We start from the raw sequence: 25191 nt of genomic DNA on the forward strand, positions 1-25191 counted from the left end.
ATTTTTGGTTTTTAGATGTGGCCAATTAGATAGTGCTCTGAGTGAAGCTACTAGTCGTGTGAGAACACTTGAAAATAAGAATAACTTACTGGAAATAGAAGTTGTAAGTACTCCTGTTGTTTAGTGGTTTAATGTTAAAAATTGAAGCCTTTGGGGCAGCCCCGGTGGCGCAGGGGTTTAGTGCCGCCTGCAGCCTGGGGTGTGATCCTGGAGACCCAGGATCGAGTCCCACATCGGGCTCCCTGCATGGGGCCTGCTTCTCCCTCTGCCTCTCTCTCTCTCTCTCCCCCCACCCCCACCCCGTGTGTCTCTATGAATAAATAAATAAAATCTTAAAAAATAAAAAAATAAAAATTGAAGCCTTTTTGTTAACTGAACTTTAAAGACAAGTTAATAGTTTTATAAAAACATTGGGTATGTGAGGGTTTTTTTTGTTTCTGTTTTTTTTTTTTTTTTTTTAGGTTGTCTCATTGTTAAGTAAGTTTTTATTTTGAATATAAACTGGCGGGGATCCCTGGATGGCTCAGCGGTTTGGCGCCTGCCTTCAGCCCAGGGCATGACCCTGGAGACCTGGGATCAGGTCCCACATCAGGCTCCCTGTGAGGAGCCTGCTTCTCCCTCTGCCTATGTCTCTGCCTCTCTGTGTCTCTCATGAATAAATAAATAAAATCTTAAAAAAAAAAAACTGGCTTCATATGATCTGATAAACTTTTACACTTTAAAATTCTATTTTTTTATTGTGATATAGTTTACATATTATAAAACTCACTCTTTGGAAGTATATGATTCTGTGGTTTTTAATATATTTGCATACTTGTACAACCATCACTACAGTTAGTTTTAGATATTTTCTCACTCAAAAAGAAGCCCTAAACCCTTTAACCATCAGCCTTTCCCTCCTAATTCTTAAAACTCCCTCTCCCCAACTCCTAGCAACTACTACCCTACTTTCTGTTCTTTGGATTTGCCTATTCTGGACATTGGTGTAAATGGAATCATATAAATGACTTTTGGTGTGTCTGGCTTCTTTCACTTAGCATGACTTTTTCTTTTTCTTTTTTTTTTTTTTAAGATTTTATTTATTCATTCATGAGAGACACAGAAAGAGGCAGAGACATAGGCACAGGGAGAAGCAGGCCTCATGCAGGGAGCCTGATATGGAACTCGATCCCAGAACTCCAGGATCATGCCCTGGGCCAAAGGCAGACGCTCAACCCCTGAGCTACTCAGGCATTCCTAGCATATTTTTTTCAAATTTTGTACATGTTGTGGCATGAATCGATATTTCATTATTTTTATGGCTGTATAATACTCCGTTTTATACATAGACCAAATTTAATTTTTAAGATTTTATTTGAGAAAGAGCACAAGCAGGGGGAACGGGAGAGGGAGAAGCAGATTCCTTGATGAGCAGGGAGCCCGATGAAGGCTTGATCCCAGGATTCCGAAATCATGTTCTGAGCTGAAGGCAGACAAGACACATAACTGACTAAGCCATTCCGGTACCCTGGGTATACCATATTTATCCATTCATCAGGGATGATAGAAGTTTGGGTTTTCATTTTTTGGGCATTATGAATGATAATGCTATGAATATTTGTATACAAGATTTTATGCATACTTCTGTTTTTCATTTTCTTGGATGTATAACTGGAAAGCTTAAACTTAAAAAAAATCTTTTTTTATGTATTATCAAGTTTTATTCTTCTACATACAACCTTATAAGTAACGTTTTGATGGAAGATGCCAGTTAACATTCTGTGGACTCTTGGTCTTTCTTTGATGTAATTTTAGTTGTCTATGTCCCCCAAACCAAAAGCTTCTCAAAGTCAGGGTCTTGTTTGTAGTGCCTGGCACCTAGTGGATATTCAAGAAATGATTATTGAATGAATGCTAACATATCAGATGTGTTTTGAATTTTGTCTTTTATTTTCCTAGTGAGAGAACAGGGTAAGAAATGCTTTATTCTTCCCTAAATATTAATGTGGGGCAACAGATTCCAGCTGTGTTTTGAGAGGCACAGGTAGGAGAAGCAGGCTCTGTGCAGGAGCCCAGTGCGGGACTTGATCTCGGGAACTGCGGGATCATGTCCTGAGTCAAAGGCAGACTCTCAATCGCTGAGCCACCCAGGTGTCCCTAATTATTTACTTTAAAGATTTTATTTTTAAGTAAGCCAATGTGGGGCTCAAACTTAAAACCCCAAGATGAAGAGTCAAATCCCTACCGCCTGAGCCAGCCAGGCATCCCTGAAGCTGTTATTTTAGTAGAGTAATCCTTTTTAGTCTTCATGCCAAGACTTAACAAAATATTGAATTTGTTGATTCCCTTTTGTAGGTTTTATTTGATTACTTTTGCAGTTTAATATCTACAATTTTTTTTTTTTTTTACAATTTGTTAACTGCTACTAAAACATCTGTTTTTTTTTTTATTATTAAAACAATTTATTATCTTTGTTTTTATTTTGTAGAGTGATTTCAAAGAACGCTTCAATGCAGCCAGCAGTGCTTCCAAAATTTTGCAGGAACGGATTGAGGAAATGAGAACAAGTAATAAAGAAAAAGACAATACCATCATTCGACTAAAATCTCGACTGCAGGATTTAGAAGAAGCATTTGAGAATGCTTACAAACTCTCAGATGATAAAGAAGCGAGACTAAAACAAGAAAACAAAATGTTTCAAGATGTAAGTGACAAATAATGGAAACTTAATGACAGCGTAGGCTAAAAGTAATTTTAGGTATTATGCTCTTACAAGCAATTATGACTTTTTCCAACTTTATTTTTGTTTTATGTAACTTTGCTGTAGCTACAAATATATATTGTCTTGATTGAGTCAGTTGAGTCTTACCTTGAAGCAGGAAGTCAGCTTTCAGAGCTGTGGTGTCACTCCCACACCTTTCCGCCTCTAGCAGGTCAACTTTTGAGGTATTTTAAATCAACATCTGTATGGCTGGATAGGTAAAATGAACCAGATTTAGAATAGGTTTGATTGAACTTTTTAATTTTGCTGTCATTTAAAATTTGGATTTTATGTAACATTGAGACTGCATTGGGATTTGAGTTGTATTTTTTTCCCCTCAGGTTTTTTTTTTTTAATAATTAGGAGATATTTATTTATTTTTATTTTTTATTTTTAAATATTTTATTTATTCATTCATAGACACAGAGAGAGAGAGAGAGAGAGAGAGAGGCAGAGACACAGACAGAGGGAGAAGCAGGCTCCATGCAGGGAGCCTGATGTGGGACTCGATCCCGGGTCTCCAGGATCACACCCCAGGCTGCAGGCAGTGCCAAACCACTGCGCCACCGGGGCTGCCCTCCTCAGGTTTTTCTTAATATCCTTTGTCATGGTACATAAAAAAAAATCTGAAAGTATTTTAGCTGTTGGATTTTTTTCCTGATAGCTTTAATTTATCGTTGCTTTGACTTTTGTTGTCATTTCTTTGATTTTTTTACGTTTATTTTCATGAAGATAATACATGTAAGTGGTTTAAATAGTCAAATCTTAAATGAAGAATGGCAGTCTTAGGATGCCTGGGTGGCTGAGCAGTTGAGTGTTTGCCTTCAGCCCAGGGCATGATCCTGGAGTCCCGGGATCGAGTCCCACATCATCGGGCTCCCTGCATGGAGCCTGCTTCTCCCTCTGCCTGTGTCTCTGCCTTTCTCTCTCTCTCTCTCTATCATGAACAAATAAATAAATCTTAAAAAAAAAAAGATTCTCAACCAATCAGATTGAGCCACCTAGGCATCCCATGGATCTCTTGTTTTGTGTGCATCTTGTGTCTTCTTTCTTGATTTAATTCTTTGTTTTGCTAGAGTATATCTCCTGAAAAAAAGAATACATGGGAGATGAATTCTGAAGCCTTTCATATCTGAAAACATTTGTAGTTTGCCATCACACTTTAAAAAAATATATTAGGGAAAAAAAAAAAAAATTAGGGGCAGCCCAGGTGACTCAGTGCTTTAGCGCTGCCTTCAGCCGGGCCTGATCCTGGAGACCCAGGATTGAGTCCCATGTCAGGCTCCCTGCATGGAGCCTGCTTCTCCCTCTGCCTGTGTCTCTGCCTGTCTCTCTCTGTGTCTCTCATAAATAAATAAATAAAATATATTTAAAAAAATAAATAAAAATAAAAAATATATTAGATTTTTTAGAACAGTTTCAGATTTACAGGAAAATTGAGAACATAGTGCAGTGTTCCCACATACCTGCACAATTCCCTTGTCAACATCTTGTATTAGTATGGTATGTTTGCTACAATTAATAAATCAATATTGATACATTATTATTAAGTAAATTCTATAGCTTTTTAAGATTTCCTTTGCTTTTACCTAATTTTTTCTGTTCTAGGATCCCATATTACATTTAGGTATCCTGTCTCCTTAGGCTTCTTTTGGCTATGACAGGTTCTGAAATTTTCCTTATTTTTGATGACCCGGACAGTTTTGAGGAGGATGGTTAGGGATTTTGTTGGATGTCCTTGGGATTTATCTGATGTTTTTCTCATGCTTAGACTGTAGTTATGGGTATTAGGAGGAAAATCACAGAAGTAAAGTACCATTTTCAACAAATCATATCAATAAGCCTGATTTTTTTTTTTTTTCCTGTCAGGAGAGAATGGATATAAGCACTGTTCAGTATGTCATATTTGATTGGAACTTCATATGGTTTGGTTACTCTGTTCTTGTGTATTAACAGTGATACTTTTTGTGTGTGAGTACATGATAAGATCCTGATTTTTAAGACTTTTTGTATGTTTTACTTTGACATAATATCAGAATTATAGAAAGTTGCAAAAATTGTATAAAAACTTTCCATATCCGGGCACCTGGGTGGCTCAGTGGTTGAGCCTCTGCGTTTGGCTCAGGTCGTGAACCCAGCATCCTGGGATTGAGTCCTTCCTCGGGCTCCCTGTGAGGAGCCTGCTTCTCCCTCTGCCTATGTCTCTGCCTCTCTCTCTGTGTCTCTCAGGAATAAATAAAATATTTTTTTAAAAAAGTAATACAGGGCAGCCCTAGTGGCTCAGCGGTTTAGCGCCGCCTTCAGCCCAGGATGTGATCCTGGAGACCTGGGGTCGAGTCCCATGTCGGGCTCCCGGCATGGAGCCTGTTTCTCCCTCTGCTTGTGTCTCTCTGCCTCTCTCTCTTTCTCTCTCTCTCTCTCTCTCTCTCTCTTTCTCTCTCTCTGATGAATAAATAAATAAAATCTTTAAAAAAGAAAAGTAATATGAACTTTCCATATACCTTTCATCCTGAGTCTAATTCTTTTTTTTTTTTTTTTTAAGATTTTATTTGACACACACACACACACTTGTTGGGGGGCCAGTGGGCAGAGGGAGAAGGACAAGCAGATGCCCAGCTAAGCAGGGAGCCACTTGGAGCTCGATCCTAGGACCCTGAGATCATGACCTGAGCTGAAGTCAGATGGTTAACTGACTGAGCCACCCAGGTGCCTCTCAATTCTAAGTCTTAACATTTAACAATATGTGCTTTATCATTCTTTCAGTGGTTCCATGTGCCTGTGGCTGTCCCTTCGGTCGGTGCAGATATAGAGAACACTTCCGGCATTGCAGAAAGTTCTGTTGGACAGCACTGTTGTAGAGCATTCTTCAGTTTGGGTCTGTGTTTTGCAGAGTCAGATTCAGATTCTTAGAATGCACAGAAATACTGCAGAAAGAAGCTGAGGCCTTCTTAGCACCTCTTATCAGGAGGCACATGCCAGCTTTGTGGTATTGACTCTGATCTCTTGGCTAAGGTAGTGTCTGCCAAGTGTCTCCACTGTAAAGTTCTGTCTCCCCATTTGGAATTATTAAGTATTAGGGGATATTTCAGGACTTTGTAAATCATCTTCTTCTCATCAACTTTTACCCACTAGCTGTACCATCCACTGAAGAGTCTTTCCTGAAACAAGCGATTACTGTTGTGGTTGCCAAATGGTGGTTCTTCTATTACTCCTTCTACATGTTAAGGAAAGGAGGAGTTCTCTGCTCTGTTTATATCAGTGTGGACTCATGAATTCTTATTTTGTTCAGTGAGTTAAAGTTCTTTTTGCTGCTATTATTATTTCGATGCTTGCATTGTCCTAGTTTTGGCCTTGCCAGGTGACTCCTGTATCCTTTGGACATGTTCTTGTCATTCTTTAAACATTCTGTAGCAAGGTATTCCAGGCTCATCTTGTAATTTACCAATCCCAGCCCTAAATTAGTCATTTTTTCCAAGGAGCCCTGGTTCCTTTAAGTGGAAAATGATATTTATAAATGAATGTCTAGCACTGGGTATGTTCATTGCCACGGGGATACCATTGTTTGGATTTTAGGATTTTATGTATTTATTCATGAGAGAGACAGAGAGATAGAGACATAGGCAGAGGGAGAAGCAGGCTTCCTCTGGGGAGCCTGATGCAGGATTCAATCCTGGGACCTTGGAATCACACCCTAAAGCAAAGGCTGATGCTTAACCACTAAGCCACCCAGATGTCCCCGGAATGCTGTTTTGAGCTGAAATTATATTAATGTTGCCACTTATAACACTTTCTTCCTTTGCTTTTATCGTATCAAATATTTTAAGCATAGGCAAAAGTATACAGAGTAATATACAGAACAAACACATGCCACCGTGTGTAAAAGCACTTGAAATACCCCCTACTATATTCCTTTCTCTCCTACCTGCTATGCTGAATATACTCTTGGTTTTCCCCATGCATTTCTACTTTTGCTCCACATGCATGTGGCTGAAAACAATACATAGTAACATTTGATGTGTCCTTAAATTATATATGAATTGTATTGCACCACATATTTTCCTGCAACTTGTTTTTTTTTAAGTAGGTTCATGTCCAACATGGGCATTAAACTCATGACTGCAAGATCAAGAGTTTTAGGCTCTACCAGTGAGCCTGCCAGCTGCCCCTCCTGCAACCTGTTTCTTCGCAGCATTGTTTCTAAGATTTACCATGTTGATATATGCAGTTTCTATTCAACTGCCTCCCCAGTGCCCCATTTCTGATCATCCCTGCCTTCCAGGGAGTGACTAATCTGAACAGTGTGAATGTCTTCCCATGGCTGTGTTTTCATACCATTACATGTGTATGTATGCTTAATCAGTGTTGTTTGGCATTTTTTTTTAAGATCTTATTTATTCATGAGAGACACAGAGAGAGAGGCAGAGACCTAAGGAGAGGCAGGTTCCAATCCCAGGACCCTGGGATCATGACATGAGCCAAAAGGCAGACAGACGTTCAACCACTGAGCCACCCAGGTGTTCCTTGTTTGACATGTTGTGGAGCTTTTTATAAATGCTGTCACACTGAATTTACTATTCTACAACTTTTTTCATTGGTAAGATTTATTCAAGCAGATACATTAGCACTATTTCATTTGTTCTCATCCTTGTGTAGTACTCCACTCTGTGAATCTTCCCCAATTATCTATTTTCCTCTTGCCAGTTTCTTTTTATTGCCATTAAGAGCAGCAGTGCCATGAACATTCCTAAACAGGTCTCCTTAACACAGACCTGTGCAGGTACCTCTAGGATATTGTTCTAGTTACCAGAGTCTCAACACAGATGACCCCAAAACTGGACATATTCTGCTTATGGACTCATTAGTCACAGAACTTGGACTGGACACAGCAGGACAGCTTGTCTCTGTTATGCAACATTTAGGACCTTGGCTAGAAAATCAAAGGCTGGGGGCTGGTTGTTGATGGTGGCTATCGACTAAGGCTGCATTCCTTCTCCATTTGGGTTAGTTTGGCTTCTTTGAGGCATGATGCCTGAATGCCATGGATCAGTGTCCTGAAAGAGTATTCTGACAGCTATACTGCCTTTTTTTGACCCAACCCTGGAAATCATTCAGCGTCATTTCTGTCATATTCCATTTGTTACATAATCTCAAAGACTGCCCAGGTTTAAGGGAAGAAGAAAGAGATACCACTTCTCTTTTTCTTTTTTTTTGAGATACCACCTCTTGATGGGAGTGGCAAGATTCTGGAAGACCCTGTGTGAGCACAAATTGCTGCTCCCATTTTGGGATTTAGTCTGTCACATGAGCCTGTGTTCCTATGAGTGCAGTGGCTGGGACATAGAATATGAGCACTGTCATCTTCATTAGGTATTGCTAAATTGCTCTCTGAAATGGTTGTGCCAGTTCATTTTCCCACCAGTAATGTGAGAGAATTCTTGTTTTCTAAATTATTTCCAATGCTTGGTATTGTCAGACCTCTTAATTTTTGCTGTCTGATTGATGTGAAGTGGTTAATATGTATTGCAGTTCACTTCTCTTTGCTTGATTTGCATTTCATCTGGTGTTATCTTTTATAGGGTACAAGTTTCGTATTTTAATGTCCAAAATATAGTCTTGTTTGTTTTTTTTTTAAAGGTTTTATTTAGGGGATCCCTGGGTGGCGCAGCGGTTTGGCGCCTGCCTTTGGCCCAGGGCGCGATCCTGGAGACCCGGGATCGAATCCCACATCGGGCTCCCGGTGCATGGAGCCTGCTTCTCCCTCTGCCTGTGTCTCTGCCTCTCTCTCTCTCTCTGTGACTATCATAAATAAATAAAGATTAAAAAAATGTTAAAAAAAAATAAAGGTTTTATTTATTTATTCATGAGAGAGACAGAGGCAGTGCTAAACCGCCGAGCCACCCGGGCTGCCCTCTTTTATGTCTTGTTTTACAAAATCTTTTCCTACTCAAGAATCAGAAAATTAATCTCTTACATATTGCCTTCTAAAATTATATAGCCTTGCTTTATACAATTAGGTCTTACGACCACAGATTGCCTCTTATATGTGGTGTGAGATAGATACTGAACTTGATTGTTTTTTCAAATGATTAGCCAATTATCATAGCATCAGGTTGTTGTTGTTGTTGTTGTTTAGCATCAGTTTTTTTTTTTAAAGCTCATTTATTTAAGCAATCTCTATACCCGGTGTTGGACCTGAACTCACAACCCCATTGTTGAGAACGATATACTCCACCAACTGAGCCAGCTAGGCGCCCCTGACAGCACCTTTTTTAAATAGAGTATCTCTTTCCCTACTGACTTTTTTTTTTAAGGTTTTATTTATTTATTTGAGAGAGAGAGAGAGAGAGAGAGGATGATCAAGGGGAATAGGGAGAGAAGCAGGCTCTCTGCTCATTGCACTGAGCAGAGAGCCTGATGCAGGGCTTGATCCCAGGACCCCAGGATCATGACCTGAGCCAAAGGCAGATGCCTAACCAACCGAGCTACCCAGGTGCCCCTTCCCAATACCGACTTTTAATGCCACTTTTGTTATATATTATATCTTTCCTAGGTGAGTCTGTTTCGGGGCTCCCTTGTCTGTTTCATTGGTTTGTTTATTTGTCCCTGAATTTATCATCTTAATTACTAGCATTTTATAATGAGTTTTGATTTTTGATATAGTGCTTCCTTAACTTTTTTTTGTCGTTAAAAATTATTTTTGCCAATTTTTCACCCTGTTTTATTTCATGTAAATATTACTGTTGGCTTATCACATTTTATTTAAAAAACAAACAAACAAACAAACAGCTACTTTGCTTTTGGAGTGCTTGGCTGACTTAATTGGTGGAGAATGTGATTCTTGATATCAGGGTTGTAAGTTCAAGCCCCACTTTGGAGGAAGAGATTACTTAAAACAAAGCAGGGGTACCTTGTCACATGCTCTTCCAGCTGAGCCAGCCAAGTACTCCTATATCTTGATTTTTTAACATTATCCATAATTCTCATGAATGAAGGTTTAGGTTTCACACATCATTTGACTAAGAGTATAGAATTCTGGGGTATATTTTCTTCCCAACAGATTTTTAAAGATTTTAAGGATTTTGTTCCATTGTTTTATGTTGCTATGAGAATATGCCTGATGATTCTCTTCCTTTCTCTCCTTGTCCCAGTCCTGTGACTTTTTTCTTCTTTTCCCCCATTTTTCTTATTTTGAAAGCTTCAAGCCTACAGAAAAATTATACAAATGGTATGATGAAAACCTCTGTATATTCCTTGTCTAGTTCACCAGTTGTGAATATTTTACCACATTTGCTTTAGGTTTTCACAACATTTAAATTTTTTCCTTTGGCTGAACAATTTGGGAGTAAATTATAGACACTGAGATTTTACTCCTCAATATTTCAGTAGGTGTCTCCTGAGAATAAGGACATTATCCTACATAATCTCAACATCGTTCCCACAATTTAAATTTAATACTGATGTATACTAGTATCTAATATACAGTCTATATTCAGATTACTCTGGTTGTCTAGATAATGTCCATTGTAGATGTTTTGGTTTTTGCTTTTTAATTTAGACTACAAGAATCGCACATTGCATTTAGTAAATGCGTTTCTTGTTCCTTAAGAATGAGTTCAAAGCTCCTTCTGGAAGTTTTAACTTCTTTTTATTTTTTTTTTTAATCCATGGTGTCCTTAAATTCCATAACAATGTGCCTTTTTTAATAAAAGATTAATTAATTAATTAATTTATTTATTTATTTATGATAGACCTAGAGAGAGAGAGAGGCAGAGACACAGGAGGAGGGAGAAGCAGGCTCCATGCCATGAGCCTGACATAGGACTCAATCCCGGGACTCCAGGATCATGCCCTGGGCCAAATTTGGGCAGGCGCTAAACCACTGAGCCACCCAGGGATCCCCAACAATGTGCCTTGATATAGGTCTTTTTTTCATTCATTGTTGGAGGTGTAGATTCTTCCAATCTGGAAACCAGTGTCCTTTGGTTCTACAGACTTGCTAATGTTATTTCTCTGCTGATTTCCTTCCTGCCTTTTCTGTTCTTTCTCTGGAACTTTCACCAGTAGATGTTGTATTGCATGGGTTGATTTTCAAAGGCTTATGTATGGTTTAGTTTCCATCATGGCCTCTTTGTTTTCTATCTACTTGTTTTAGTATTATATTTATTTTCTGTCTCATTTTTAGTTATTCTTTTTTTAAAAAATTTTTATTTATTTATGATAGTCACAGAGAGAGAGAGAGAGAGGCAGAGACACAGGCAGAGGGAGAAGCAGGCTCCATGCACCGGGAGCCTGACGTGGGATTCGATCCCGGGTCTTCAGGATCACGCCCTGGGCCAAAGGCAGGCGCCAAACCGCTGCACTACCCAGGGATCCCACCGCTGCGCTACCCAGGGATCCCTCATTTTTAGTTATTCTAATAGCTGTTCCTTGCTCTCTAATTGCTAGGTTTTCATTGCTTTCTGGTTTTGTTTTATGAATATATCACTAATTTCTCTGAGAATAAGAGCTTTCTTTTAATACTTTCTTTAGTTTTGATTTATTATTTCTTATTATTTCTTCTGAGTTAACCTTTCAGTTTGAAGTCAGGTTCATAATGAGTATGTTTGCTTTTTTTTAACGTTGGTTCTTTTCCTATAGACTCACTTTTAAGTGGCAGGCAGTCAAAAGCCATTTGGAGAGCCTGCGTGTACAGATGGGACCTATTTTCTGGTAGCCTTTACTTAAAAGCGATTGTAGAGTGACGGACCAGCTGTTTGGCTAGGGAACCTCCAGATGTGGTTATGTAGAGGTTTTTTTTTTTTTTTCTTGGATTGTTTGGTTTTCCCAAGGAAGAGTCTTCCAGTCTCTCCTTTGGGACTTTACAGTCAAGCTCTGGTGGCTGGGGATAGGGAGCCAATTTTATTTATTTATTTTTGAACTTTCCTTAGTTATCATTCCTTATCCATTTGCTTCCCTCACCTGTTATACGTGGGTTTCCAGAGTTGCATTTGTCTCTCATTCACATTCCCAGTGTCCTGTTGCCTGGCTGGGCAGCCCATTGCTGTCTGGGCTCTAACCACTCAACTTAAGGACCTTTAACCAGCTCCCTTTGGTCAGCCTGTCCTTCTACCCTATCTATTTACTACTGAACCTAAGATTCAAGTGCTGAGCCTCTCAGGGTTACAAAGATACCAGCCTGCTTACCATTAGCATTCTGTATTCAGGCCTGATGTAGGCACTGAAGCTTATAGCCTCCTCTGCCTTGTTATGTCTTAATTGAGATCTCTATTATGCTTACCTCTTGATTTATATCTGCCTCATTATTAATTTAGTGGGATCTTGGGATAAAAAGAAAATTCTTTGAATCTGTCTTCTTTTTTTTTTTTTTTTTAAAGATTTTATTTATTTACTCATGAGAGAGAGAGAGAGAGAGAGAGAGAGAGAGAGGCAGAGACACAGGCAGAGGGAGAAGCAGGCTCCATGCAGGGAGCCCGACACGAGACTCGATCCCAGGTCTCCAGAATCAGGCCCTGGGCCGAAGACAAGCGCTAAACCCCTGAGCCACCAGGCTGCCCTGAATCTGTCTTCTTTAATAAGAAGTCTCACATATATGTATTTTAAAATAAATGACCTAATTATATTAGACTTAGAATTGTGCCTTTACTCTGTGGAACTAATTTATCAAAAAGAAGTATACAAGAAAGAATGTAAACTTTAATCTTTTAAAATACTGCTTACTTAAAGGGTCTTTTTTTTTTTTTTAAGATTTTATTTATTCATAGAGACAGAGAGAGAGAGAGAGAGAGGCAGAGACACAGGCAGAGGGAGAAGCAGGCTCCAAGCAGAGACCCTGACGTGGGACTCAATCTAGGGTCTCCAGGATCACGCCCTGGGCTGCAGGCAGCCCCAAACTCTGCACCACTGGGGCTGCCCAAAAGGTCTTAATTGATACTAGTTTTTGTCTTTATTTTGAAACAAATTCAAACTGAGAGAAAACCTGCAAGAACGATCCTATTCCTTCTACCTAGGATCACAGTTGTTAACATTTTGCCATATTTGCTTTGTCACCTCCCATATATGTATGTTCACACGTGTGGGTTTTTTTTTTTTTTTTGGTATGTATTTCCTAGGAGCAAGGGTCTTCCATGTATAGTCACAGAACAAATCAAATAAAGAAATCAAATATGCAATTCACATCCAAATTATAATTTTATAGCACTTTTTTTTCCAGTCCAGGATCCAACCTAAGGTCATGCCTTACATTCATGACTTACACTCTTTTTACCTCTTTAGTCGCCTTCTGGAACAGTGTTAACCTATTTCAAGACCTTAGAATTTTTGAAGAGTACAGGCAGCTATTTTATAGACTGTCTCTGAGTTGACATTATAATGTTTAATTTTGTGGTACATTTCTTTGTTTTTCCTTGTAGCTCTTAGGAGAATATGAATCCCTTGGAAAAGAACATGAAAGAGTAAAGGTAATAATGATTCATGTTCTGAGCTTCATGGAGGGGCAGAAACACTGGGTTGGAAATGAAGAGGGCTGACCTGTGCTATTTATACCCCTCTGTTCTTCTCATCCTCCATCCCGCTGCTTGAGTTAGATCACTCACTTCATCTTCTCTATCAGTATCTTTCTTTTCAAACATTTGCCCACTTAAGTCTTAAATTTTTGGATATGTTAACAAATATTGAATGGCTATTTGAGATGAGTTGAGATGAAATTTTTGAAGAGTATAAGGTATGATACTGATGCAAAAAATTACTAAATAATATTTAAATATAAAGTTTTTTTTTATAAAGTTTTTTTTTTAAGCATTTGCTTTTTGTGGGGTTTTTTGAGTTTATTGATTATGTGTGATTTTTTTAATGAAAGTTTGGGAACTACATATTTGAATTCAGTGAAACCCCACAGTAATGCTGTAGGTGGTGTCCAAAGTATTTCTGTTGTATAAAATTCAAGGTTGTGTTAAAAAAAAAAAATTAAAGGTTGTGGTTGTTCACAGCATACAGGCCTGCACAGCTGGGCAAGTGGGTGGGCATGTGTGTATGCTGGGGTCTCAGGAGCCATTCAGCACATCTCACTGGCCAGGTATCTGTTTTGCCATTTACTAAAGTTTTATGCAAGTTGTGGCTAAAACATGTCCGTTTTAACACTGGATTGCTTGTAATCGAACAAGGCATAGTAGGCTGTACCTATTTGACAAGGATGTATGTATGGCTGTTTGTATAAATCAGAGTTTTGCTCTCATTTTTTCCCCTTGAATTATGTATTCTCTCCCGTGGTTGATGCTATATTTGCTGAGTATCTGCATAATTTTCTGTGTAGCTCTCTAGTGTGGCCTTTTTTTTTTTTTAAGATTTTATTTATTTATTAGAGACACAGGGGGGTGGGCAGAGACACAGGCAGAGGGAGAAGCAGGCTCCATGCGGGGAGCCTGACGTGGGACTTGATCCCAGGTCCCCAGGATCACGCCCTGGGCTGAAGGCAGTGCTAAACCACTAATTCATGGGGGCTGCCCCTGGTGTGGCCTTTGATTTGCTTCATATTGTGTATTTTAAAAGAATACATCCTGAATATTTCAGTTATTAAGGTTTTTCCTTTATTTTCATAGGATACATTAAATACAACTGAGAACAAATTGCTTGATGCACATACTCAGATTTCTGACTTGAAAAGGTAAAATGTATTATCTTACTAATAAGGTAATTACGCCTCCTTTTAGCATTTAAGTATATGTCCATACTGAACGCAATGAACAGAAAATTTTTCTTGAGGATTTTTAGGCACTTAGAGATCATATTTTATGCTAACCTTCCCCTGACCTGGAAATACATTTGATTTTAGCCAAAGAAGATTTTTAAATGATTATTTTGGTGGTTGTATTGAGAAGTGTGCATTCCCTGAGATGTTCTGTGTTTTGTCATCATAGCAAAATCTAAATGATACTAAACCATTGAAAATCCAAAAAAAAAAAAAAAAAAAAAAGAATTTTAAGAAGCAGTCTAGTTCACCGAATTATATTTGTGCTCCCAAAAGAAAACAGCATTCACACCAACTTTATGATCATCTACTTTCTTAAAAACTGGTTTGGGGACTATATTCATGATTTGATTTACTTAGATAAAACCAGAGTCATAAATGGTCCCTATGCAAATGGTTGAATACTTCTAATTGGCTTTGGAGCATGTTTCTGTATTTGTATTTGGAGATGTGTCCTTATTTGGAGATTTTATTGCACTCCTCAGGACTTCCCACTGGGGAGAGTGTGAACACTGGCCTTCTTATTTGCTCAGATCTTTTCTGTGATGCATTTTCTATGATAGCTTCCTTATGAGATTGGCATAAAGTGTCAGCCTGTTAGAGCTGTTCTCAAACCTTCCTTGCAGCAGGGTAGGCAAGAATTTGAGTTTAAAAGATGAGACAAAGACATATGCAAAGTCTAAAAAACAGAAAGAATGCCAGCTAACCTCAAAACAATTAATTGGCCAGAGTCTTAGTTTCTGTGGGTAAACTTGAAAATAGGCTTTTATTCTGTGCATAGCACAGATGAGGTAAGCTGCCTCTAGATAGCTGTTCAGGATAGTTTAGCCTCTGTGTCTTAAAAATTAGGAAGTCTTTACTGGCTCTTATATTAAATATATATCTCCCTTTTTTTGTGAAAACATTATCTACCATATTTAGAATTAAACATGGTAGAATTGCAGTTTATTTGAATACTTGTATTTATTTTATTTTTTATTTTTATTTTTTATTTATTTTTTATTTTATTTTTATTTTATTTTTTAAATTTAATTTATACCACATGTTTTGGTCTGTAGTCAGATTTGTACATTTTTTTTAAACTTGACTAGTCCATTTGTTGTTTCCTTTTCCTTCAGTTGTAGTATATGGAATGCTTCTTTGTAGAGTTTAATGTATTTGCCTTTCAGTATATGTTCCAATTTGTTCAGCTTTTTAACGATTATTGGGGCATTTTATTATGAAAGCAGGTTTACCAACCAGCAGTTCTTTTGTCACTCCTTTTCTAGAAGGGTCTGTTAGATAAGTAATTTGTAGTTAGGCTATTCTAAATTTATTGTGTACTTAATTTATCTCATTCCTTTTGAATTAGAATAATTTCAAAACTTGAAGCTCAGGTCAAGCAAGTGGAGCATGAAAATATGATAAGTCTTCGCCATAATTCTAAAACTCCCATGAGATCCTCACATGCCAAGTAAGTTATTTTGTTTAATCTCCATAAAGCTAGAAATAGGTGCACCCTTTTATTGTTTAAGTCATAAGGAAGTCAGAGTTAAGTGTCATTATAGAACTTATATATGTAAAAGCATCTAATTATGGGGCGCCTGGCTGGCTCAGTCAGTGGAGCGTGAGACTCTTGATCTTGGGGTGGTGAGTTAGAGCGCCACGAGGGATGTACAGCTTACTTAAGAAAACAACAAAAAACCACCTAATTATTAGATATCATAAAAACTCTCATGCAGAAGCATTTGCCAAAAGGCGGAAATAGAATCAGATTGGGTGTAAAGAGACCTGAAATGTTTTCTTTGTTGACTCTACCCAGCTGTGTGACCTTAGGCAAATCACTTAATTTTTTTGGAGTTCAGTGTTATTATCTGTAAAAACGAGGACATTGGGCTAGAATATCTCAGAAGGTCTTGTAGCCCAAAAATTCCAGAAATAATATTCCTTTTTTTTTTTTTTTTAAGATTTTATTTATTTGAGAGAGAGAACATGAACAGGGAGAAAGGGAGAAGCAGGCTCCCTGCTGAGCAGGGATTCCCTACACAGGGCTTGATCCCAGGACCCTGGGTCATGACCTGAGTCAAAGGCAGTGACTTAACCTACTAAGCCACCCAGGTGCCCCTATTCGTATGTTAATGAGCAGACCTATGAAGACAAATCTTCATTAGGTTGTATGGATTTTTCATTTTAGTTTTTTTAGTTATTCAAAATTAGCTTTGCTATAATCTCAGAGCATTATCTTGATACATTTATAGAGTAGGGTTTTTTTGTATTAGTTTTTACTATGATTTTATAAAGTATATTAAATGAGTAGATCATAAAGTCATAATACTGATGTGTATCAGAAAGATTGTTAAATTATAACCTTTCTAAGTCATAATTGTCAAATGAGAAACTTTCTCTAGATCTTTGTTCATTAACAAGTTAGAACATAGTGAATTATTTAAAGAAAAAATTTCATAAGTTACTGAAATTGAACATTTGAGAGAGAACAAGAGTGGGGTGAAATTGGGGTCAGGGAAGGCCTTTCTGTGGAGGTAACTTGTAAGCAAGGAGGTAAGCCCTGTGATGTGTTGGTGGGGGGAGGCATGAGGGAGGGAGATGTTCCAGGCAGAGAAATGAGCTTTATTATGTCCTTAAGTAGGAAAGGGCTTAACATGTTTAAAGAACCTGGAGGAAGCTTGTGTGCCTGAATATTGCCAGCAAGGGGTAAAGTAGCTCCAGGTGAAATCATGGATGGTCATATATTACTTTCTAAGCCATAGTCAGGAGTTTGGATTTTACTCCTAAATCTTTTGGGAAACCTTTGAAAGGTTTTATGTGATAAGATTAGGTCATCTGATTTCTTATTTTCTTTTTTCTTTCTTTTTATAGAGAGAGAGAGAGAGTGTGTGAACGGGATGGGAGGGACAGAAGGAGTGAGATAATCTTAAGCAGGCTCCATGCTCAGTGCAAAGCCCAATGTGGGGCACAATCTTGTGACCCTGAGATAATGACCTGAGCTGAAATCAAGAGTTGGATGCTTACCTGACTGAGCCATCCAGGCACTCCTGATTTCTATTTTTTTAATGCACCTGCCATGGGGAAGAGATGAAGAGGAAAAGGAGAAGCAGGCACACTAAATAACTAGGCAATTGTAGTGTTAGGAGAGATGGTGTTTGCTGGGTGGAGGCCATAGAAATGGACAGATTAGAAGGGTCTGAAAAAGATTCCAGAGGTAGAATCTGTAGAACTTGGTTAAGAAGAGAAGAAAGGGGGCAGCCTGGGTGGCTTAGCGGTTTAGCGCCACCTTCAACCCAGGGCATGATCCTGGAGCCCCGGGATCGAGTCCCATGTTGGGCTCCCTGCATGGAGCCTGCTTCTCCCTCTGCCTGTGTCTCTGCCTCTCTCTCTTTCTCTCATGAATGAATAAATAAAATCTTAAAAAAAAAAAAAAAAAAGAAGAAGAGAAGAAAGGAAGGTGTCCCATAACATCTTGGTTTCTGTCTTGAGCAACTCAGGGTGCTATATATTGAACTAGGGAAGAATTGAGAAGAGTAGACCATGGGATATAAAGATTGGAATTTCCATTTCAAATATTTTAGTTTGAGATTCATACGAATTCCAAGTGGGAATCAGGCAGGTGATTATAAATTTACATTTGGAGCTCAGAAATAAGGTCTTAGGCTAGAGTTAGAAATTTTAGAATAATCATTGTGTAGTGCTTGAGTGTGGGATATATGATAGGTGTATGGTGGATATATGATAGGTTGTGTGGGATGAAGCTCTGAAGAGCCCTGATGTCTTGATGTTGGGGGCAGAAGGATTAGGCACAGGAACCCGAGAAAGAGTTGCCAGGGTGCTAGGAGGAACCCTAATGGTGGCCAGTGGTGTGGACACTGCTGAGAGGGCAGGTGAGGGGACTGGCGACCCTTACGTATGCCAGCTAGGGCTTGATGGCCTGGAGAGTGGTTTGCATGAAGGAGCAAATGTGAACATCCATTGAGAATGTTGTATAGAGTGAGTGAAAGCAACCTATATGTTTAACAGCTGGAACATTTAATCTATTGTGATACTGGGGATCCCTGGGTGGCTCAGTTTAGTGCCTGCCTTCCACCCGGGGCATGATCCTGAACTCTCTGGATCGAGTCCCGCATCGGGCTCCCTGCATGGAGCCTGCCTCTCCCTCTGCCTGTGTCTCTGCCTCTCTCTCTTTGTGTCTCTCATGGATAAATAACATCTTTTTATTTTTTTATTTTTTTATTTATGATAGTCACAGAGAGAGAGAGGCAGAGACACAGGCAGAGGGAGAAGCAGGCTCCATGCACCGGGAGCCTGATGTGGGATTCGATCCCGGGTCTCCAGGATCACGCCCTGGGCCAAAGGCAGGCGCTAAACTGCTGCGCCACCCAGGGATCCCTTAAGATTATATTTATTTATTCATGAGAGACACAGAGCAAGAGCCAGGCAGAGGGAGAGGCAGGCTCCATGCAGGGGCCTGATGCGGGACTCGATCTCAAAAGCAGGCACTAAACCGCTGAGCCACCCAGGGATCCCCCAATAAATAAAATCTTTAAAAAAAACTAATATATTGTGATATATTTATGAATGATGCTATATAGTGTGACAGTGCATACATTAGATCAGGAATTGATGAGCACAGCCCCCAGCCCAAATCCAGCCTATTGCCTGTTTTTGTAGGGCGTATGAGCAAGGAATGGTTTTTGTATTTTTAAATGTTTGGGAAAAATCAGAGAATAGTATTTCATATATGTGAAAATTATATGAAGTTTAAATTTCAGTGTCCAAAAATAAAGTTTATTCATTTACCTATTAGCTGGCTGTTTTGCATAACAACAAGTTTGAGTACTTGCAACAGAGAACCATCTGGCCTATAAAAACCTATTTATTAAAACAAAACAAAAAACCTATTTATTATCTGATGCTTTATGGGGAAAATTTGCCAGCCACTGAAGTTGATTGTTCACGTGATTTAATCTTTCTTTTTAATATTTATTTATTTATTTTAGAGAGAAAAAGTGAACATGAGTGGGGGGGCAAGATGGAGAGGGAGAGAGACTCTCAAGCAAACTCCATTCTGAATGTGGAGCCCAATGTGGGGCTTGGTCTCACAACCATGAGATCACAACCTGAGTTGAACCCAAGAGTCAGATGCTTAACTGACTGTTTCAGCTCAGATGCCCCAATGTAGTTTAAGCTTAAGAACATAATTTGGAACAACATGGGGTACCTGGGTGGCTCAGTCGGTTAAGCATTTGCCTTCTGCTCAGGTCATGATCTCAGGGTCCTGGGATTGAGTCCCATGTCGGGCTCCCTGCTCAGTGGAGAGTCTGCTTCTCCCCATTCCTCTGCCCTTCCCCCCTCTCACGTGTGGCGTGATCTCTCTCTCTCTCAAATAAATAAAAATTTTTTTAAAAGATTTTATTTATTTATAATAGACATACAGAAAGAGAGAGGCAGAGACACAGGCAGAGGGAGAAGCAGGCTCCATGCCGGGAGCCCGACGTGGAACTTAATCCCGGGACTCCAGGATTGCACCCTGGGCCAAAGGCTGTTGCCAAACCACTGAGGTACCCAGGGATCCCCCATAAACTTTTTTTTTTTTTTTTTAAGATTTTATTTATTTATTCACTATAGTCACACACAGAGAGAGAGAGAGGCAGAGACAGGCAGAGGGAGAAGCAGGCTCCATGCACCAGAAGCCCGACGTGGGATTCGATCCCGGGTCTCCAGGATCGCGCCCCGGGCCAAAGGCAGGCGCCAAACCTCTGCGCCACCCAGGGATCCCAGCTTTTTTTTTTTTTAAAGCAACTTGAAACAATAAAACCAGTTGCAGGAGAAGTAGGATACTATTTATATTGACTTTGGCATGCAGAACATATTTTATAGGTTCATACATAACAACATGTGTGGAATGTTGAATACAAATTTAGTGAAAGTGGTACCTTAGCACTTACACTAGGGTAATGATATCAGAGGAGTGATATTGGAGAGGTACACAGGGGACTTGAATTGTACCTGTAATATTCTGTTGTTTATTGAAATAAAGCAAACAGGGGATCTCTGCGTGGCTCAGCGGTTTAGCACCTGCCATCGGCCCAGGGTATGATCCTTTCAATTCTATTAGCCATATAGAGAAGATTTTATTTATTCATGAGAGACACAAACACACAGAGGGAGAGGGAGAAGCAGGCTCCATGCAGGGAGCCCGATGTGGGACTCGATCCTGGGTCTCCAGGATCACGCCCTGGGCCAAAGGCAGGCGCCGAACCGCTGAGCCACCCAGAGATTCCCCTATTTTTTTTTTAAAATTAATTTTTATTGGTGTTCAATTTACCAACATACAGAAAAACACCCAGTGCTCATCCCGTCAAGTGTCCGCCTCAGTGCCCGTCACCCATTCCCCTCCAACACCCGCCCTCCTCCCCTTCCACCACCCCTAGTTCGTTTCCCAGAGTTAGGAGTTTTTATGTTCTGTCTCCCTTCCTGATATTTCCCACACATTTCTTCTCCCTTCCTTTATATTCCCTTTCACTATTATTTATATTCCCCAAATGAATGAGAACATACACTGTTTGTCCTTCTCCGATTGACTTATTTCACTCAGCATAATATGGACATAATTTAAAAAATACAAACGGCCATATGTACATTATCTTTTCTCTTACTATTGAAAACAAATCTGGTAAGATACTAGCATTTGTTAAAATTAAGTACTTGTGAGTGCTTGTAGTAGTCTTTGTAATTTTCTAAGAATGTTTGGGATGTTTCTTAATTTAAAATCGAGGGAAAAAGGGAGTGACTGGGAGTTGAATATGAGGAAGGGAAGTTGTAAGAAGTTTGGCTGTGGAAGGGAGCAGAGAGAGGAAGACACCTGTTGTCTCCTGGTTTCTTTTTTCCCTCTCAAGTGTGATGTGAGGTTATCAGCTGACTGGCAGGGCTGGGTGAGAGTTTGAGAGAGCAGAGAAGGTGTAAGGGAGTCCTGTTGGAGAACCGGAGCTCGTTGATTACAGAAAGGTATGTTGTCAGCCAGTGTTAGGTGTCTATTGAGATGGTGATAGTGACTCTGTAATGTTAACACGGGCTACACGGTTGGGTGGCTTGCTTCCAGCAAAGCCCAAGTATAGGATTGTAGACATTCAGGAGTGAGACCACTGTGTTACTCCAGGCTTAGGTCTCTGCTGCCAGATGGGTGTAATGGAAGGTGAGTGCTGGAAAGGGGGTCAAGGTAGTAAGTGTGCACCACAGAGTAGGTAGAGGGAACTGGTCAAGCTAGGAGAGGGATTGATATGTAGAAAATGGTGAGGCCAGGGGAGCCTGGGTGGCTCAGTCTGTTAAGCATCTGCCTTTAGCTCAGGTCATGAACTCTGGGTCCTGGGATCAAGCTCCACGTCAACCTGTTCAGTGGGGAGTCTGCTTCTCCTTCTGCCTCACCCCCAACTCATGCTCTCTCTCCCTCACTCGCTCACTTTCTGTCTCAAAAAAATAAATAATATCTTTTTTTTTTTTTTTTTAAATAAATAATATCTTTAAAAAAAAAGAGAGAAGAGGAAGAAAATGGTCAGGCCAGGGATCACAGGCCTTGGGGTCACAGTGCCTTGATGATACTTGAGCACCTGAGCCAGAAGAATCTTTGGAGTTGTGATTTCTTTTTTTCTTTTTTTTTTTGAGTTGTGATTTCTTAAGAGGGTATGTTCTCTGGTGATGATGAAGTCCAGTGAGTATTCTCTGGTGGAGGAGGCGAGTAAGCAGGCGAGTAGAGCCCAGTTGTTGGAGAGAGGTCCAGGGTAGCTCCTCTGTGTGGACACTGAAGTTAGGAGGGCTGGAGAAAGTGGGAACCATTCTAATGTCTGCTGAATGCCTGGTTTTGTTTTTGCATGATGTATGAGTCTCAGTTGGGCATGGTTTCCATAAGATGGGGGAAGTACTAACCTAGAACTGTACTACTTAATATACTAGTGCCAGTCATTATGGGCAGCTATTAAATGTAAATTAATTAAAATTAAATAACATTTAAAATTTGGTTCTTCATTTCACTAGCCGCAGTTCAAGCGTTCAATAGCAGTATGTGACTCATGGCTATTGTATTATTGTGCAGATAGAAGAAGTTTCTTTTTTCACAGAAAATTCTCCTGGGCAGTGCTGGTCTGGGAAGAATGAGAAGGGCACTCTTGCTGCACTTCCTTAGCCTGAGCTGTGGATTGAGGATGAAGCATAGGAAGTTAGTTGGGGGTATTCAGAGCTGTGTAGATACAAGGATACCTTGACTGAGATGCAGAAATATGCCAAAATAACAGAAACCTAAAATAACAGTTTGGTTGGATCTGAAAACCACAAAATAGAATTCATGTATCTAAAATTAAGGTTGTTTTATGCAGTTTTAGAATTACTGTACAGATGTGTATATAACGTTTCAAAGCAGGTTGTTTTCTGTATGTGTTGGGCCTGACCTGAAGTATGAGCCCATAATGCCTTAGATCATTTCTCATTGTCCTAGCACACTGGCCACCTCTGACGTCAGCAGACGCAAGTGGCTGATACCAGGAGCAGAGTATTCTATCTTTACTGGCCAGCCTTTGGATACCCAGAATGATAGAATGGATAACCAGCTGGTGGAAACCTGCACTACTGGGTAAGGTAGCTTTGTCAAAGGTCATATTTAGGATTTCTTAATGGTTTCATTTACATTTCAATTGCTTTTAAATGTTCAGGAAGGTCTAAAGAGCCTTCTCTGTTGCCTCAATGTCTTACTTTTGAGGACCAGATTTTTATTTTACTTTGAAAAGCTAATGGGTGTAGGATACTTTCCTATCAAAGACTATGCAGAGCGTCCCCTGCCCTGTGTTCCCAACACAGTGGTGTGCTGTGCATGGACTATCAGGATAAGGTGTTTGTTGATCCTCTTACCCTCTGGACAGCCCAAGCAACTATTACTCTAGAGCACCACAAAATTATAGTATTTCTGTATGTGCAAGGATGTGAAGAGAATTGAGAAGTACTGGTCTATTGAACCTGCAGGTTCAATTTTAGTTTATTTCATTGTAAAGAATACATCCTCATTGTGGAGTGTATTTGTTAGCTCTCATGTTATTCCCCTAACAAAGCTGGTGAATTCTGTATTAGCTCAGGCTGCTGTATTAAATCACCATAGACTGGGCAGCTTGAGTAAGAAACATTTCTTCCTGCAGGTCTGCATGCTGAGAGTCCAAGATTGGGGTGCTGGCACAGTTGGGTTCTTGGTGAGAGCCCTCTTCCTGGTTATATGGCCTTCCCTTGGTGAATGCGTGCAGACAGAGTTCTTGGATCTCTTCTTTTTATAAGGGCACTAATCCTATCCCAGGCCCCCCACCCTAATGATCTCATCTAAATCTAGTCACCTCCCCAAGGCTGAAACCTGCTAACACCATCCACTGAGGATTGGGGCTTCAACATGCGAGGTTTTCAGGGGGACAGAAATACTCACTTCATAGCACAGTGTGTCTTACAATTATTATTTAAGGTATCATTCTCCTCCGGAAAAGGATTCTTCACCTGGAAGTTCACCAAGAAGCTTACTGAAAAAAAAACAAATAGAGACTTCAGACACACCAATCATGAAAGCTTTAAAAGAACTTGATGAAGGAAAAATATTTAAAAATTGGGGCACACAGACAGAGAAAGAGGACACCTCAAATAGTAAGCATTTTTCCTTTGTTTGATATAGAGATAATAGATTATAGATACCTTCCTCTTTGCCCCCAGTTTTATCACCTTCCTTATTAAGTCCTCTAGCTCATAATTTATCACAGTCATGACATAACATATATCTTTTATACAAAGCAGACTGCATATTACTTCTGATTAGTAAAGATTTATGCAGCATTCTTTTTTTTTTTTTTTTTTTTTTTTTTTTATTTATTTATGATAGTCACAGAGAGATAGAGAGAGAGGCAGAGACACAGGCAGAGGGAGAAGCAGGCTCCATGCACCGGGAGCCCGACGTGGGATTCGATCCCGGGTCTCCAGGATCACGCCCTGGGCCAAAGGCAGGCGCCAAACCGCTGCGCCACCCAGGGATCCCCTATGCAGCATTCTTAAAAATATTTGGAAAATTTCTACATGAGTTTGTCTTGTCTCACATTGGAAAGTTATGACAGACATTTGGTATTCATAAAGTAAGATGTAATGTTTTCTACTGTCCTTTTCTTGGTTACTGAGCATCTCGCAGGACAAGAAATATCTTTTTTTTTAAGATTTAATTTTTTAAAATTTATTTTTATTTATTTATGATAGTCACACAGAGAGAGAGAGAGGCAGAGACATAGGCAGAGGGAGAAGCAGGCTCCATGCACCGGGAGCCCGACGTGGGATTCGATCCCGGGTCTCCAGGATTGCGCCCTGGGCCAAAGGCAGGCGCCAAACCGCTGTACCACCCAGGGATCCCTTTTTTTAATATTTAAAAACGATTTTTTTAAAGTAATCTCTCCACTCAGCATGAGGCTCCAAATTAGAACCCCAAGATCAAGAGTTACATGCTCTTCCAACTGAGCCAGCCAGAGGCCCCAAGAAGTAGCTTTATTTTATTTTTTTAAATTTTATTTATTTATTCATGAGAAACAGAGAGAGAGAGAGGCAGAGACACAGGCAGAGAAGCAGGCTCCATGCAGGGAGCCCAACATGGGACTCGATTCCGGGTCCCGAGGATCACACCCTGGGCTGAAGGCGGCGCCAAACCGCTAAGCCACCG

The 25191-nt window shown here is 39.8% G+C and overlaps 1 protein-coding gene across 18 annotated transcripts in view; it reads left to right on the plus strand.

Annotated features, from left to right (window-relative positions):
• Positions 1 to 25191, plus strand: part of MPHOSPH9 (M-phase phosphoprotein 9) — a 69676-nt gene that overhangs the window by 32476 nt on the left and 12009 nt on the right. For 12 of the 18 annotated variants that reach the window (XM_026017142.2, XM_072725071.1, XM_072725076.1 and 9 more), the window contains 7 exons: positions 16 to 103; positions 2468 to 2683; positions 13150 to 13197; positions 14335 to 14399; positions 15835 to 15936; positions 22963 to 23097; positions 23965 to 24140. In XM_026017142.2, coding sequence (XP_025872927.2) covers positions 16 to 103; positions 2468 to 2683; positions 13150 to 13197; positions 14335 to 14399; positions 15835 to 15936; positions 22963 to 23097; positions 23965 to 24140 — 830 coding nt within the window. Of the gene's footprint in view, positions 1 to 15; positions 104 to 2467; positions 2684 to 13149; positions 13198 to 14334; positions 14400 to 15834; positions 15937 to 22962; positions 23098 to 23653; positions 23705 to 23964; positions 24141 to 25191 lie in introns of all 18 variants that reach the window. The other 6 variants (XM_072725075.1, XM_072725077.1, XM_072725070.1 and 3 more) reach the window with 2 other exon arrangements.

The sequence above is a fragment of the Vulpes vulpes genome, chromosome 10 (assembly GCF_048418805.1).
Source record: "Vulpes vulpes isolate BD-2025 chromosome 10, VulVul3, whole genome shotgun sequence".
Classification (NCBI taxonomy): domain Eukaryota; kingdom Metazoa; phylum Chordata; class Mammalia; order Carnivora; family Canidae; genus Vulpes; species Vulpes vulpes.